The sequence below is a fragment of the Xenopus tropicalis genome, chromosome 7 (assembly GCF_000004195.4).
Source record: "Xenopus tropicalis strain Nigerian chromosome 7, UCB_Xtro_10.0, whole genome shotgun sequence".
Taxonomy (NCBI): domain Eukaryota; kingdom Metazoa; phylum Chordata; class Amphibia; order Anura; family Pipidae; genus Xenopus; species Xenopus tropicalis.
In genome coordinates this window covers 11,664,162-11,679,737 of record NC_030683.2, presented here as the reverse complement: position 1 = coordinate 11,679,737, position 15,576 = coordinate 11,664,162, and the positions used below count along the sequence as shown (strand labels likewise).

Sequence of the window (15,576 nt, the reverse complement as noted above, 5' to 3'; positions counted from 1 at the left end):
TTGATGGTCATTTGTATCTGCAGACTCTGTAAGTTTTGCATCACTATTTTTGCTGTTAGAAATAAATTCTTTTCCTAAGCTATAAGGCTTGGTGTTTGTGGACTGGGATAGAATTCAATTTATTTGGCCCAGAATTCTACAGAGAGGAACAGTGAATTCAGCTGCACAGAATTGATTACTAAAGAAATGGTACAAAATTTCTAATTGAACTACATTACAAAGATGCTTCTTTTTAGGTTTACAAGCAGTACATGCAATTTTGTTTTTTTTTTGTTCAAAAAGGATATATCTTTAAGTTGTATCAGGAATAAAATACAGCACAAATCTGTTACAAGTTCTATTGTACAGTACATTGTGATGGTGATTTTTTCTGCCACAAGCTCCAGGTTTTATAAATGGAATCTGCTAGACATATACAAAGTTGACAACCCATAGATATAAAGTTCTTTCACCCGCAGACAGAGCTGGTAATTTGCTGCCACAAAATATGAAGCAAAATAAGCCAAAACTTACTGTAACTAAAGCTTTGTACATTGCCCAGATGCTTCTTCTCAGCTGTTGGATAGAATGAAAGAAGCTTGAACAAATACAGTACAGTCTCTTCATGTTAAACCAAACTTTGTTCGAATTTATAGTAGCAAAAGAGCCTGAGCCTTGAGATACAGAATATTTGCTATATATTTATAAATTCTGATGCTTCAACTTACAAAGAGAAGAAAGATCGTAGAGATGGCAGATAGCAGGAAAATGAAGCACATTCCACAAAAGTCATGAAGCTTATGGCAACATATTCGTATTTGTCCAGTCCTGCAATCAAGAGTCCATTGTTACATAGACATATTCACATATCCACTATGGAACAAGATGGAGGTAAAGTGATAATGTCCTATAAACTAATAGCAAAATTCCATTCCTGCCACTAAAACAAGATCTATGTGAGTGGACCGGGGAAAGTAGAGAAATAATGGCAGAGGGGTACAATAACTATGAATTCCTATGGTTGCACTCCTCTTTTGTTTTTTTTTTCATATAGTTAAATATTGTGCACATATAATGAACTATATTTATCTTCACAAACTGTTTCCAAATACAGTATCGCAAAGGACTGGCATTCTAAGTACTTTTTATTTTAACTGAAATACCAATAGGTTGGTTGGTCCTAGAAATCCTAATATATTAAACTAGGGCGTGTGAATCTTTTGCCTGCATTGTGCATTTTTGTACTTCTTAGCATGTCATGGGGAGACTCATATACACTGAACTTGAGATATGATATGTTCTTACAAACAGGATAAGGCTCCTGTCCTAAATATCAGAACCATGGCCATAACTACAACAGGATCAAAAGCACTACCATTAATGGTCAATAGTATATAAATGGCAAAATTTCAGTGATGAAATTCCATGGGTGTTTTCTATTTATACATATTTGATATATTTCTACTTTAATTTGTTTCATACACTGCAAGGAAGAATTGATCAAATGGCTTTAGAAAGTCAAGAAAATGTTTCAGGATTCATCATCCAAGGGTTCTCTGATACTCCTGAGCTCCAAATCTCTCTTTTTGTGCTATTCCTTGTAATCTATCTCATCATTCTGCTGGGAAATCTCATCATATTCCTAGTCATTTCATGCAATCCTCACTTACACACCCCCATGTACATATTCTTGCTGAACCTTTCACTCATAGACATTTCTTTCCCCTCAAATATTTTACCTAATTTGCTATATATTCTTCTTACAAAACAAAGTAACATTTCATTCTTGGGGTGTATGACCCAAATGTATCTTTTTGTGGCCTTGGCTTCCGCTGAATACTTACTCCTGACGGCCATGGCATATGATCGTTATGTTGCCATCTGTGATCCCCTTCATTACATTGCCCGAATGAGCAGGAAACACTGTGCTGGGCTTATAACTGCAGCATTCACTGGTGGGTTTGTTGACTCTGTTGGCCATGTAGTACTTATATCTAAACTATCATATTGTGCTTCCCATCTTATTAACCATTTCTTTTGTGATGTCACACCATTACTAAAACTTTCCTGCAGCAGCACTTTTAGTGTGGAACTTTTATTTTACTTTGTAGGGACATTACTGGTTTTCAATTCCTTCCTCCTTACTCTGGCCTCATACATATTTATCATCTCTGCTATCCTGAAAATACAAACCTCAGAGGGGAGACAAAAAGCCTTTTCTACCTGTGCTTCTCACCTGGCCTGTGTGATAACCCTTTATGTGACAGCAATTTGCCTGTATATGAGACCCACAAAAAGTTATTCCCTGGAAAGAGACAAGTATTTCTCCCTGCTGTACATTGCCCTGGGCCCTGTGCTAAATCCTCTTATTTACACACTGAAAAACAGAGAATTTAAATCTTATTTTAATAAAATGAGGGAAAGAATAAGTAAGCTTGTATCTAAACAGTAAAATCCACACCATTCTATTTTGCAAAATTTAAAAAAAAATGTAAAAGAAAAAAAAACTTTCAGTATAATGCAGACAGGGTTCATGAGACAATTTTAAATTTAGTTTAGTTTTTTTCTAGTTCTAGCTTTTTTCAGCAGATCTGAAGGCGAGTGACCCAATTTGAAAGCAGACAGATAAAAAAAGAGAAGGGCAAATAATTTGATTATATGAAAAGTTATTGACCAGGATATTAACTAACATAATAAAACTCAACTTAAATGTAAACCATCCTTTTAAAATAAAATATTATAGTCTAGTCTGATTTAAAGAGAAAATATACCCCCCCCATTTCAGTTTTTAACATGAGTTCATTTGGTTTGGCTTATACATAAAAGGTACATAACACTGCCAGATATAAATATGTAAATATATTTTTTCTTCTACAGAAAATACTTTATTCCACAGATTAAAAGAAACCTATGATATCTGTCCCTGTTAGTCACCCATGGGGGGATTAGTCACCTGCGATAATTCTATACTACCACGGGCATTTAATCTCCCCAAAATGCCTTTCCACCACCAACAAAAGTAAATCTCATGAAGAAACTTTTCCCAACGTTGAAAAAACGAAGCAACGCTTATGCCTTTCTACCCGCGATTTACCTTTGTTGCTGGTGGAAAGGTATTTCAGGGAGATTAGTCGCTCATTGTAGCACTCTTTTATTTTTGCCATACTGTATACGGTTATTACAAATCAGTTGTTGTGTAGCCATGAGTGCATGCACTCTCTACACAATAAAATAGTATTTTATTTTTGGGGTTCATGAATCTAATGTATCTTATGTCCTTGGCTTGCAGATAATCCTGTCTCCTTGATTGCCATGGCATATGATTGTTCTGTTTATATCTATAAACCTCTTCATTATATTGTCACAAAAAAAAATATGAAACACTATATTCCATTCTTAGCTATAGTAAAGACTGTTTGTTACGTTGGTCTAGTTAGCCTTGTTGTCCTTGTATCAACCTTCTCATAAACCATAAACAAAAAAGTACCCCATTGCTCAAAAAGGTCCAGCATCAAAAACTTCAGTATAGAGCATTGTTATTGGAGGGACTTTTAAAGCTATTTAGGTAAAACAAAACACTAGGGCTAATTAGGCTTCATTTTAAGCATATTTAGCCACTAAGGTCAAATATTTTATGGATGGCTTAAGAGCTTATTTTGTTGTAATCCCTCCACCCCATATAATGACTAGTGATGAGCAAATTTTTTCGCCAGGCATGGATTCGTAGTGAATTTCCACATTTCGCCATTGGTGAATTGTTTAGCGAAACTTCCATGAAAATTCACTGCGGGAAAATTTGTTGCGCAGCATTATTTTGGTCACACGTCAAAATGGGCGCGACAAAATGGGATGCGTCAAAAAAAGGCAGCAGTCGCATCAAAAAAGCACGCCCGACAAAAAATAGCAACACCGACAAAAAGTAGATGCAATCGACAAAAAAATAGCCGCGGGTGACAAAAAAATCGTGCAACAAATGCGCTTCATGAATTTTTCACCTTTTCGCGACTTTTCTTGCCGTTTCGCAAATTTTATGCCAAAGCGAAACAGGACAGATTTGCTCATCACTAATAATAACTACAGAGCAAATTGGGTTTTCATATCAAAGAGGTCACCATAGCCCAATGTGTCACAGCATTTATAAAAAGGGTACTGAACTATTTACATTATCTGGCCCACGTGAGCCATCTATTCAACATGTCTAGCTCTATTAGTCCCAGCTTGGCTTCTAATTTGATTATAAGTTAGCGCTCCACAAATAATCATGTCCATGAGTCCCTGGTAGTTTTTGTAAGCAAGACATCAAAATCCTAACACAGAATTTTCTTAAATACTAGGAAAATGTATTTAAGAAAAATCTTTGTTAGCATGTTGATGTCTTGCTTACAAAAGCTCATAGAACTCACTCATAGATGCCACGTACAAAGTGGTAGAAAACTTCCAAAATGGAAAATGTATTGTGCATTCTTCCATGTGTTATATTTCCAGAGATTGGCCATCTTTAATAAACATATATATAAGTTTAGGAGTGTTTTTTGATAAATAAAGCACCTGGGGCACAGGAAAACCTTACAATATCTCCATCTTGATTTGCTGCATGGAGAATGAAAACCACTCTTGAACAAATTAACTCAGTATTGCCAATGTCTTTCCCTAATTGCAAATGTCACAGGAAACTCATTTTTTAATAGAAATTCAAGATTAAATTCAAGTTTATTGCAGCAAATAAAAATGCAGTCACAAATTATTTTCTAATTCGATTTCTTCAATCTCCAGTCTTTCAGATTTATCAATTAAAAAATAATAAAAAATCGAATGAAAAAAATTCACCAGTTAAAACCTGGTGAGGTTTTGTAAAAGTGAAAGAAAGGTCTATTCAAGCTATTTTTAAGTTGGAGTTTAAAAAAAATAAAATAAAAAGAATAGAGATTTTGCAGACTTATGTGAAAGTAGATTGCAATCAAATTTTCTTTGTTTCCAATTAAAGATTTATTACTTAACGGGAACCAGTAGGTAGAAGATACCAATGTTACTGATGAATGTGGAATTCGCATGGATTTGCAGCGAATTTCTGCTAAAAAAACTTCTGCGGGAATTTCATTGTGGAAAAATTTGTCACGCATCAGAAGAAGTTGCGGTGAAAATGGGCACAATTGTGGCAAAAAAAAGACACGGGAGACAAAAATCTTGAATGGCAAACTAAAATCCAATTGACAATTACTGCTCAGTATTAATTAAACTAATTCAGGATGGATTCCAGACTGACCAAGTCAATATCAATAGGAAACATTTTTTAAAGTGAGTGTGAGTCAAAAAATTGTACTAGAGTAGACCAATGGGAATAATAGGTAAATACAAACCAAATTATAAATGAGATCTGGCAACAGGGACAGGTCCTCAACAAAGCAGGCAATCAAATGATACAAGTATAGAAAAATCCAGAGTCATCAGTCCAGTTTGTAATTTAAAAAAAAACAAAAAATATCCAAAATTTGTGCAGATGATAAATCATTACCGTCATGTATTGTACACGCAATATGTGTCAAAATTGCACAATTGTTGTTGATAATCATATTTCTTCACTGCTATGTACATAACTATATTAACCAAGGGCATCTCGATATTTGATATCAAGTTCACAGAAATATTATTTTCTAGGGCATTTTCCTAGAAAGGTTACAGTTAACAACAGGCCTGAGCCTCTGCCTATTATGGGAGAAGGAAATGCTCTGTGAATGTAGCGCTGGTGCCTCCACTCAATGTGGAATTGTGCAGCACAATTATCATTCCTATTTCCCTGTATCTTCACAGCCCTGAATGGGAGCAGTACGCTTATGACTTATAGAAAAATGGCATGCACTCCTTGATCCACCATAAAACTTGTCTTTATTGCAGATATCTAAAACAATGAAGTCCTGATGCATTTTGTATTCAAAAATACGTAATCATTGGCACCTATAGGTGTTTTAGAACTCTGCAATAAAGACAAGTTTTATGGCAGATCAAGGATGAACCATCACAGACATAAGATCAAGACCAAAGTGTGTGATACACCAGTGGGACAACACTTCTGCAATCAGGACCACAGGCTTCAGGACATAAAGGTGTTAATTCTGAAAGGGAACTTTGAAACTGAACGAGAAAGGAAGATCTATGAATTCGAATATATGGAGTTATTCAACACATTAAGAAAGGGCCTTAATTTGACCTGACGGAATCCAGACCCCTGGACTATTTACAACCCATCCTAATAAACATTAACTACTATCTCTATCTATCTTTAACTTTCTAATTTATTGCTCGTGAACACTTCTCTCTGATCTAACAGTATAAATGTTGTGCCATTCCAGTTTTCATTTGTATTTTGGCTGACGAAGGGGCATTAGAGCTCCGAAAGCTTGCAATGTATTTAGCCAATATAGGTATCATTTCTACAATACTATTTGTATTTGTGATTTTTGTTATTATTTTTGCCACTGGCTAATACGGTACTACAGTTTTTGTTTTGTGATGGTAGATCAAGGAATGTGTGCCATTTCTCTATAATTTGGTTCCATGTTACACCCTAAGATACTAATTCAGGACTCTGCACCCAAACCACCATATCTCTTTGGTGAGTGAAGTACTTTCTTTGATTTTGCCTGAAGTCAGTTTGGAATTATGAGTTGGAGGTGGAGGGTCTGGTGTTAATAGTTCTACATAAACTTTGGAGAAGATTTATATATATATATATATATATATATATATATGTATTTGGGCTGATATAGATTTTATTAATTACTTGTGTGCCCTTGAAAGGTTTCCCTCAATTATTGGAAAAAAAAACTAAAAAATGGAGCAACTTAATTTTTATAACGGGTGTTCTTACACTTATGACTTCACTGTGCCAGACAGTAACCAGCAGCCATCTTAGGGAAGTCCCAATAACTTCTGCAGGTAAAAGGTTAGATCCCTACAAGTGCAAAAATTAAGTTTTTAATTAACATCAACATATTCAATCCTCAAAGGACTGTTTTTTATTCTCTGAAGAATTTGTCATACATCTTATATAAACTTAGTTCCTACAGTAGCTGGCAGATTCTGTGCCACTGCAGGGCGAACCTTAAGTTTCTAAGTCTAAGCAAGAACAGAATGATTTGACTACTATATTTGTATGATAAAAGGGAACCTGATTTTGCTACATATGAGCCTTAGAAGTTTGGATTTTGGGTAAGTCATGGGTCTACACTAGAGAATGTTGCTTTGATTCAACAAATATCTATTTGTGTGAAAAATAACATTAGGAGAGGGAATATTAAAGCTTCTGTCCCACAGTATATACGCAAAAAATGTGAGTTTGCTTTGCTCAGGGAGAAATGGGTGCTACTCCATCCATATGTGATGTATTTCTACTATAATTTGCTTTAATTCACAGTAAAGAAGAAATGAAAAATGGCTTCAGAAAGTCAAGCAAATGTTTCAGGATTCATCATCCAAGGATTCTCTGATATCCCCGAGCTTCATATCTATCTTTTTGTGCTATTCCTTGGAATCTATCTCATCATTCTGCTGGGAAATGTCATCATATTCTTAGTCATTTCATGCAATCCTCACTTACACACCCCCATGTACATATTCTTGCTGAACCTTTCACTCATAGACATTTCTTTCACCTCAAATATTTTACCTAATTTGCTACATATTCTTCTCACACAACAAAATAACATTTCATTCTTGGGGTGTATGACTCAAATGTATCTCTTAGTTTCCTTTGGTGCCAGTGAATACTTTCTCCTGACGGCCATGGCATATGATCGTTATGTTGCCATCTGTGATCCCCTTCATTACATTGCCCGAATGAGCAGGAAACACTGTGCTGGGCTTATAACTGCAGCATTCACTGTTGGGTTTGTTGACACTGTTGGCCACGTTACCCTTATATCTAAACTATCATATTGTGCTTCCCATCTTATTAACCATTTCTTCTGTGATGTTATACCATTGCTAAAACTTTCCTGCAGCAGCACTTTTAGCATGGAACTTTTTATTTACTTTGTAGGGACATTGCTTTTTTTCAATTCCTTCCTCCTTATTCTTATCTCATACATATTTATCATCTCTGCTATCCGGAAAATACAATCCTCAGAGGGGAGACAAAAAGCCTTTTCTACCTGTGCTTCTCACCTGGCCTGTGTGATAACCCTTTATGTTTCAGTTGTTTGTTTGTATTTGAGACCCACAAAAAGTTATTCCTTGGAAAGAGACAAGTATTTCTCACTGCTGTACATTATCCTGGGCCCTGTGCTAAATCCTCTTATTTACACACTAAAAAACAGAGAATTTAAATCTTCTTTCAATAAAATGAGGGAAAGACTTGTATTTTGGATAAATATTTTTTAACGGCAGTCAACAAGACTTGGACCTGAATAGGAATGTCCTCATCATTCTGGGTTTTTTTTTTAAAATATAAAGTTAAAAAAAGCATTTCAGTATGAAATTTTCAGAGACAAACCTAGTTTGGAATTTAAGCAACCATTTGCTTACTAACATTTGGTTTATTCTAGCAACCAGTCAGGGATTTGAATCAAGGACTAGAAAATAAATTGGAGAGGGTCTAAACAATTAATAAAATTGTAGTCTATTTGACAGTGACTCTCATTTGTAAACAGGAAACAAGAAAAACAGTTGGGAAAATAATATAAAAAAAAATAAAAAAAGAAGATCATATCATACTTTGATACACTTCCCACTTTGTGTTTGCCACAGGAAGTGGCTATGGGGCACATTGTTAAAGATAACAACTAAGCTCTGTAGTATAAAATGGTTTTGGTACTTAACCTTTGCCTGGGGCATTTATTGCCAAAATTATTTTTTCTTAGTTGTTGGAATAATTTATAAAAACTAAAAATATCACAGTACTACTGGTCCAGGGCAATTGTACTTATTGTACGCACTGCGGAATATGTTGGCACTTTCTAAATAAATGTTAATAATAATAAATAATAATTTGCGTAATTAAAATAATAACTTGTTGCAGCCATTGAGGACCATGTTTAGGGGCTGATTTATAATTATTTGCATTTGGGTAATGTAAAAAAACAGCTGGCGTCTTGCATCGATTGATTTTTTCACAATCCCATATTGATCAGTGTCCACAATTTTGTTTTAGTTTGATTTAGGGGCACATTCACAAAAGTACGAGTTCAAATCCCGAAATGGGAAAAATTCGGATTAGATACGATAATTTCTGCAAATATCACGAAAATACTTACGAAAAAACCCGAATAGTCATGATAATATTGTATTGGCGATTCGAAAGTCACAAACGATTGTAAACAGTGGAAAAACCTTTCCGACTTTGATCCTTCTGTGCATGATTTTGGAAGCCTCCCATAGGACTCTGTGACTCCAACCTGGCCCAAGCTTGAATGAATCCAAAACTTTTGTACTCGGAGCGACAATACGGTTTTGCTGCACAAATTTTGTCGCAAAGTACGAAATAGTCGCAGAAAATACAGACAGTATGACCAAATACAAATCTTTTGTATTTTATACCGGTCGTACTTTATAAAATGTGCCCCATAATGTAGGTTATTTATAACAAAGGAGTGTTTATTCAATAAATACAATATTTAGCCTAATGTAATACCTACTCACTTTCCACAATAAAATAACATTTCATCCTTGGTGTTCAAGACTCAAATGTATCTTTATGAGTCTTTTTCTTGCAGTTATTCCCATTGAGTAGAATGCAATCAAGTTTTTGTTTGCCAAATTTAACATGAATGTGTGTTTTCAATAAAAGATTTTTTTCCTTCAAGGGAACCAGTAGGTAGAAGATACCAATGTTTATCTGAGCCAACGGTATATTTCAGAAGTAATACTCTCACAATTACAATAATAGCTAATTTAACAACTGTAATTTATCTGCATGCCATTTAGATGGGACATGTTGGTAATTCCAGTGTTTAGTTGCACTAACGCCATATGCAGCAAAGCAGATGTAGCTGTCAAACTTGTGCTCCATTCAAGTTAAAATGACAACATTCTGCTCCTTTGTGAGTTGCTTTTATATGATCTTTTATTGTCCATTTCCATGCCCAGTACTGATCCCACCAATCATAAATGAAGGGTTGTTAATGACCGTGTTCTTAAGGCGGTAAAACATTATATATAATTTTTAAATTTCACAACACAATGGCTTCTATACAAATGCTGAAAATAGCTAAACACTGGTAATCAAAATAGTCCAGCTTTCCAACTTTAGGCCATACAGAGACTAAAACCCACCCAACAAAATATCAAGTAACCCCAAATAAATATCACTGCAGATAAATACATCTCTTGCCAGGATTAGTGTCACTAAATAAAAGACTTGATTAGATAAGAAAAGACAAAGTTCCCGATCTTAGAAAAAGAGAACAATTAAAATGATTTGTGATACTTTATAATGTGCTTTTAAAGCCCTGATTAGAATAAACAGTCCCATTTTGGCCTTAGTGTGTATAACAACTGTGTGTATAATTGTTTGAGGGGAGAGGCTAAATTGATAACCTAAGATGAATTTCAGTAATACAAGAGAGAAGTTGTAAAAATCTTTCTTGGAGGTTGAACTTGTGGGAAACAGGGTTGGATATCCTGATAATCCAAAAATCCAAGACAAGTACAACATTGATCCTGGAAATGTCCCTTTTCAGTGCTAAACTCCAGAAAGAATTTCCCCCTTCTCTAGGTTTAAGACTCAAAAGCTGCTCTTGCTCAGCAATGTGATTTGCCAGGCAAATACCATTGTTTAGTATGTCATATGTTCTTGTGTCATGCACAAAATGGCCCAAACTGCTGATCACAATTACAGTTACAATCTATTTGCCCATGGGCTAAATCATTTTAGAAGAGGTTGTTCTACATATGTAACTGTTGGTTAGTGACAAACCCAACATAGAGGGCAGAAAAAAAGCACAGCTTTTCAATCTTGAATGACAAACTAAAATCCAAATGGAATGGATTCTGGATTGACCAAGTCAATATCAATAGGAAAAAAATTTGAAAGGCTAAATCATTTTATAGGAGGTGGTTCTACATATATAACTGTCGGTCAGTGACCGACTGAACATGGAGAGCTAAAATCCAGTTGACAGTCACCACTCAGTATAATTTGAACTGATTAAGGATGGATTCCAGATTAAACAAGTCAATATCAATAGTGTGGCAGTGAGTGTAAGTCAAAATATTGCATGCTTTCTCTGTACTAGACTGATAGGCAAAAACAAACCCAAGTATAAACGAGATCTGACAACAGGGATAGGTCCTCAATAAATCAGGTATCAAATGATGACAAATAGAGAAAATTCTACAGTGACAGATCCAGTCTGTAATTTAAAAAAAAACAAGAAATATCCAAATTTATGCACATGATAAATAATTATCGCCATGTATTTTACATGAGTCAAATGAACTTGCACAATTGTTGTTGAGAATCCTATGAACATATTTCTTTACTGCTATGTACAGGACTATAATTTTATTAACCAAGGCCATCTCAATATTTGATATCAAGTTCACAGAAATATTATTTTCTAGGGCATTATTCTAGAAAGGTTACAATTAACTTTGAGTTTTTATAGGGGATACACATACACATATAAATGGCGCCCCTATTAGGTAACAGCAGACCTAAGCCACTCCCTATTATGGAAAAAGAAAATGCTCTATGAATGTAGTGCTGGTGCAGCACAATTATCCTTCCTATTTCCTTTTTTCCTTGGAGGAGTTCTTCCTTCACAGTCCTGAATGGGTAGCGGCACACTTATGACTTCACTGTGCCAGACAGTAACCAGCAGCCATCTTAGGGAAAGCACAATAATTCATGCAAATAAAACAGGTTATACTGTATCTCTCCATGTGCATGAAAAAAAAATTAAGCATTTAATTCACATCAACACCATTCAATCCTCAAGGGACCATCATCAGGATATTTATGTGTTTGTAGAAAATTAATTGACTTTTTTATTCTCTGAAGAATTTGTCATACTTCTTATATAAACTTGGTTAGTTCCTATAGTGACTGGCAGATTCTGTGCCACTGCATGTACTGTAGATCCTTAAGCTTCTCAGACTGAGCAAATACAGAATGATCTTACAATTGTATTTGTATGTCAAAAGGGAACCTGGTTTTGCTACATATGAGTCTCAGAAGTTTAGATTTTAGGTAAGTCATGGGTCTACACTAGAGAATGTTGTCTTGATTCAACAAATATACATTTGTGTGAAAAATAATATTAGGAGCAGGAATATTAAAGCTTCTGTCCCACAGTACACAAGCGAAAAAATGTGAGTTTGATTTGCTAAAGGAGAAATGTGTGCTACTCCATCCATATGTGATATATTTCTACTATAATTTACTGTAGTTCCCAGAAAAGAAGAATGGAAAAATGGCCTCAGGAAGTAAAGCAAATGTTTCAGGATTCATCATCCAAGGGTTCTCTGATACTCCTGAGCTTCAAGCCTCTCTTTTTGTGCTATTCCTTGGAATCTATCTCATCATTCTGCTGGGAAATCTCATCATATTCTTAGTCATTTCATGCAATCCTCACTTACACACCCCCATGTACATATTCTTGCAGAACCTTTCACTCATAGACATTTCTTTCACAACTAATGTTTTACCTAATTTGCTACATATTCTTCTCACACAACAAAATAACATTTCATTCTTGGGGTGTATGACTCAAATGTATGTTTTTGTTTCCTTTGGTGCCAGTGAATACTTTCTCCTGACGGCCATGGCATATGATCGTTATGTTGCCATCTGTGATCCCCTTCATTACATTGCCCGAATGAGCAGGAAACACTGTGCTGGGCTTATAACTGCAGCATTCACTGTTGGGTTTGTTGATACTATTGGTCATGTTGTCCTTATATCTAAACTATCATATTGTGCTTCCCATCTTATTAACCATTTCTTCTGTGATATCACACCATTGCTAAAACTTTCCTGTAGCAGCACTTTTAACATGGAGCTTTTTCTTTACATTGTAGGGGCATTGCTTTTTTTCAATTCCTTCCTCCTTATTCTTATATCATACATATTTATCATCTCTGCTATTCAAAAAATACAATCCTCAGAGGGGAGACAAAAAGCCTTTTCTACCTGTGCTTCTCACCTGACCTGTGTGATAACCCTTTATGTTACAGTTGTTTGCTTGTATTTGAAACCCACAAAAAGTTATTCATTAGATAGAGACAAGTATTTCTCACTGCTGTACATTATCCTGGGCCCTGTGCTAAATCCTCTTATTTACACACTGAAAAACAGAGAATTTAAATCTTCTTTCAATAAAATGAGGGAAAGAATTGTACTTATTTTGGATAGATATTTCTTAATGGCAGTCAACAAGATTTGGATCTGAATAGGAATGTCCTCAACCATTTGCTGGCTAACATTTGATTTATCTTAGCAATCAGGCAATGGCTAGAACAAGGGACTAGAAAATGAATAGGAGAAGTAATAAAAATTAACAACAATATAATTGTAACCACACAGAGGGACATTTTAGTTGAGAATGACCCCCATTTGAAAACAGGCAACAAGGAAACTAGGAAAGAAAATAATATAAAATAACAAAAGAAGATCATATGACAAATTAAAATAAAATAATATAGTGTAGCAGGTCTGATTTAAAACCAACCATGGCAAACATTTTAGGTATAGGCCACTATTGGGGAAAGCCAGCTCCATAGTATATGTACCATCAGCCTAAGTGATTGCAATGGAAACATGCCTTGATTGTGCTAAATTTTAGGGACTGGTATCACCAAAAATGAGACACTTCCCTCTAATATGGTTAATGTAAATAAGCAGCAGTGCGGGTGGAACCATTCAAGGTGAACAGGGCTATGGGGCACATTTTTAAATTTACCAGGTAATCTGTGGTATTATATGGTTTTGGTACTTAAGCTTTGCCTGGGGCATTAATTATGAAGATTGTTTTTTTCTTAGTTGCTGGATTAATTTATAAAAACTAAAAATATCACAGTACTACTGGTCCTGGGCAATTCACATAAATAACCAATAGGACCATGTAAAATTGAGACTGGCTTCTTTGGTTTGAACCCAACATTTAGGGGCTGATTTATTATGTATTACATTTGAGTAATGTAAAAAACATCCAGTTGTCATCTTGATAAATTGTTTTCTTCACAATCCCATATTGATCACAGAGTGTGCACAATTTTGTTTTATTTTCATTTAATGTAAGTTATGTATAATATAGGAGGTTTTTTCTATATAAATACAATATTTAGCCTAATGTAATACATGCTCATTTTACTCCTTGTGTACAAGACTCAAATGTATCTTTAGGTGTATTTGGCTTGCAGTATCAGACTGGGACCCCAGGGGCCCACCAGAAAACCATGGGCCCACTCTCCAAAATATTTTTCTTTCATCACTCAACATCTTTATTCTCCTAATGTTTTTAATTACATGCTAGCATCTATTCTTCCATCTATTTGTCCTCATTGTTCCAATTCAGAAATAGGGAATGAGCATGAAGCAGGCCAGATGGTCAAGAGCAGGAGGGCCCACTGATACCTGGGCCCACTGGGAGTTTTTCAGGTATCCCGATGGGCCGGTCCAACACTGCTTGCAGTTAATCCTATCTCCTGATGGCATATGATTAGTGATGGATGAAATGTTTCGCCAGGCATGGATTGTCGCAAGAATAGTCGCGCGTCCAAAAATTGTCGTAATAATAGTCGAGGCCATCAAAACAATAGTCGGTTGTCCAAAATTGTCTCAGGCGTCAAAAGAATAGTCGTGGCCGTCAAAAGAATAGTCACACATGCCAAAAGGATAGTCGCGGACGACAATTTTTTTGCCACACATCATTTTCGCAGTTTCGCAATTTTTCCGCTGTTTCAGGAATCTTTTGAAAGATTCACAAATTTTTCGGCGAAGCGAAGTGGGACAGATTCGCTCATCACTACATATGATGATTATGTTTACATCTACAATCTCTTCATTATATTACCCAAATGAGTATGAAACATTATAACTGATTGAAAGCTGCAACATAACTGTTGGTTAGGTTGGTTATGTCAACATTGTTGTCTTTATATACAATTTTTTTCCTCCCATCTCATTAACTATATTTTATCCTGTAACATTGCATCACTGGTAAACCTTTCCTGCATCAGAAACTTCAGTGTAGAGCTTTTCATTTATGCTGCAAGGTTATTTAAATTATTTAAGTAAAAATAAAAGGGTTTAATGGATTTCATTTCAAGCATGTTTAGCCACTTGTGTCAAATTATTTGGGGATCAGTTAAGACTTTATTTTGGTATTATCCCTCTACTACATTGAATGAAAGGAAGCTTGTTTTCAGATCACACAGCTTACTGTGGCCTAATATATCAATATTTATATTAATGGAAAACTATACCCCCAAACAATGTAGGTCTCTATAAAAATATATTGCATAAACCAGCTCATATGTGAGACCCTGCTTCATCTAAATAAACCATTTTAATAATAAATGTACTTTTTTTGAGTAGTATGTGCCATTGGGTAATCCTAAGTAGAAAATTGCCATTTTAAGTACTAAGGGCCGCCCTTTGGG

The 15,576-nt window shown here is 35.2% G+C and overlaps 3 protein-coding genes across 3 annotated transcripts; all 3 read left to right on the top strand.

Moving 5' to 3' along the window:
• Positions 1-1,483: 1,483 nt before the first annotated feature.
• On the top strand, positions 1,484-2,431 carry LOC105945395 (olfactory receptor 1019-like). The gene has a single exon (XM_012953269.2). The coding sequence runs from the start codon at positions 1,484-1,486 to the stop codon at positions 2,429-2,431; it is 948 nt and encodes a 315-aa protein (XP_012808723.2).
• Positions 2,432-7,407: 4,976 nt separating this feature from the next.
• Positions 7,408-8,355, top strand: LOC116412172 (olfactory receptor 1019-like). The gene has a single exon (XM_031905811.1). It carries the CDS (start codon positions 7,408-7,410, stop codon positions 8,353-8,355), a length of 948 nt encoding a protein of 315 aa, XP_031761671.1.
• Positions 8,356-12,386: 4,031 nt separating this feature from the next.
• On the top strand, positions 12,387-13,364 carry LOC105945396 (olfactory receptor 8H3-like). The gene has a single exon (XM_012953270.1). The coding sequence runs from the start codon at positions 12,387-12,389 to the stop codon at positions 13,362-13,364; it is 978 nt and encodes a 325-aa protein (XP_012808724.1).
• The last annotated feature ends 2,212 nt before the right edge of the window (positions 13,365-15,576 follow it).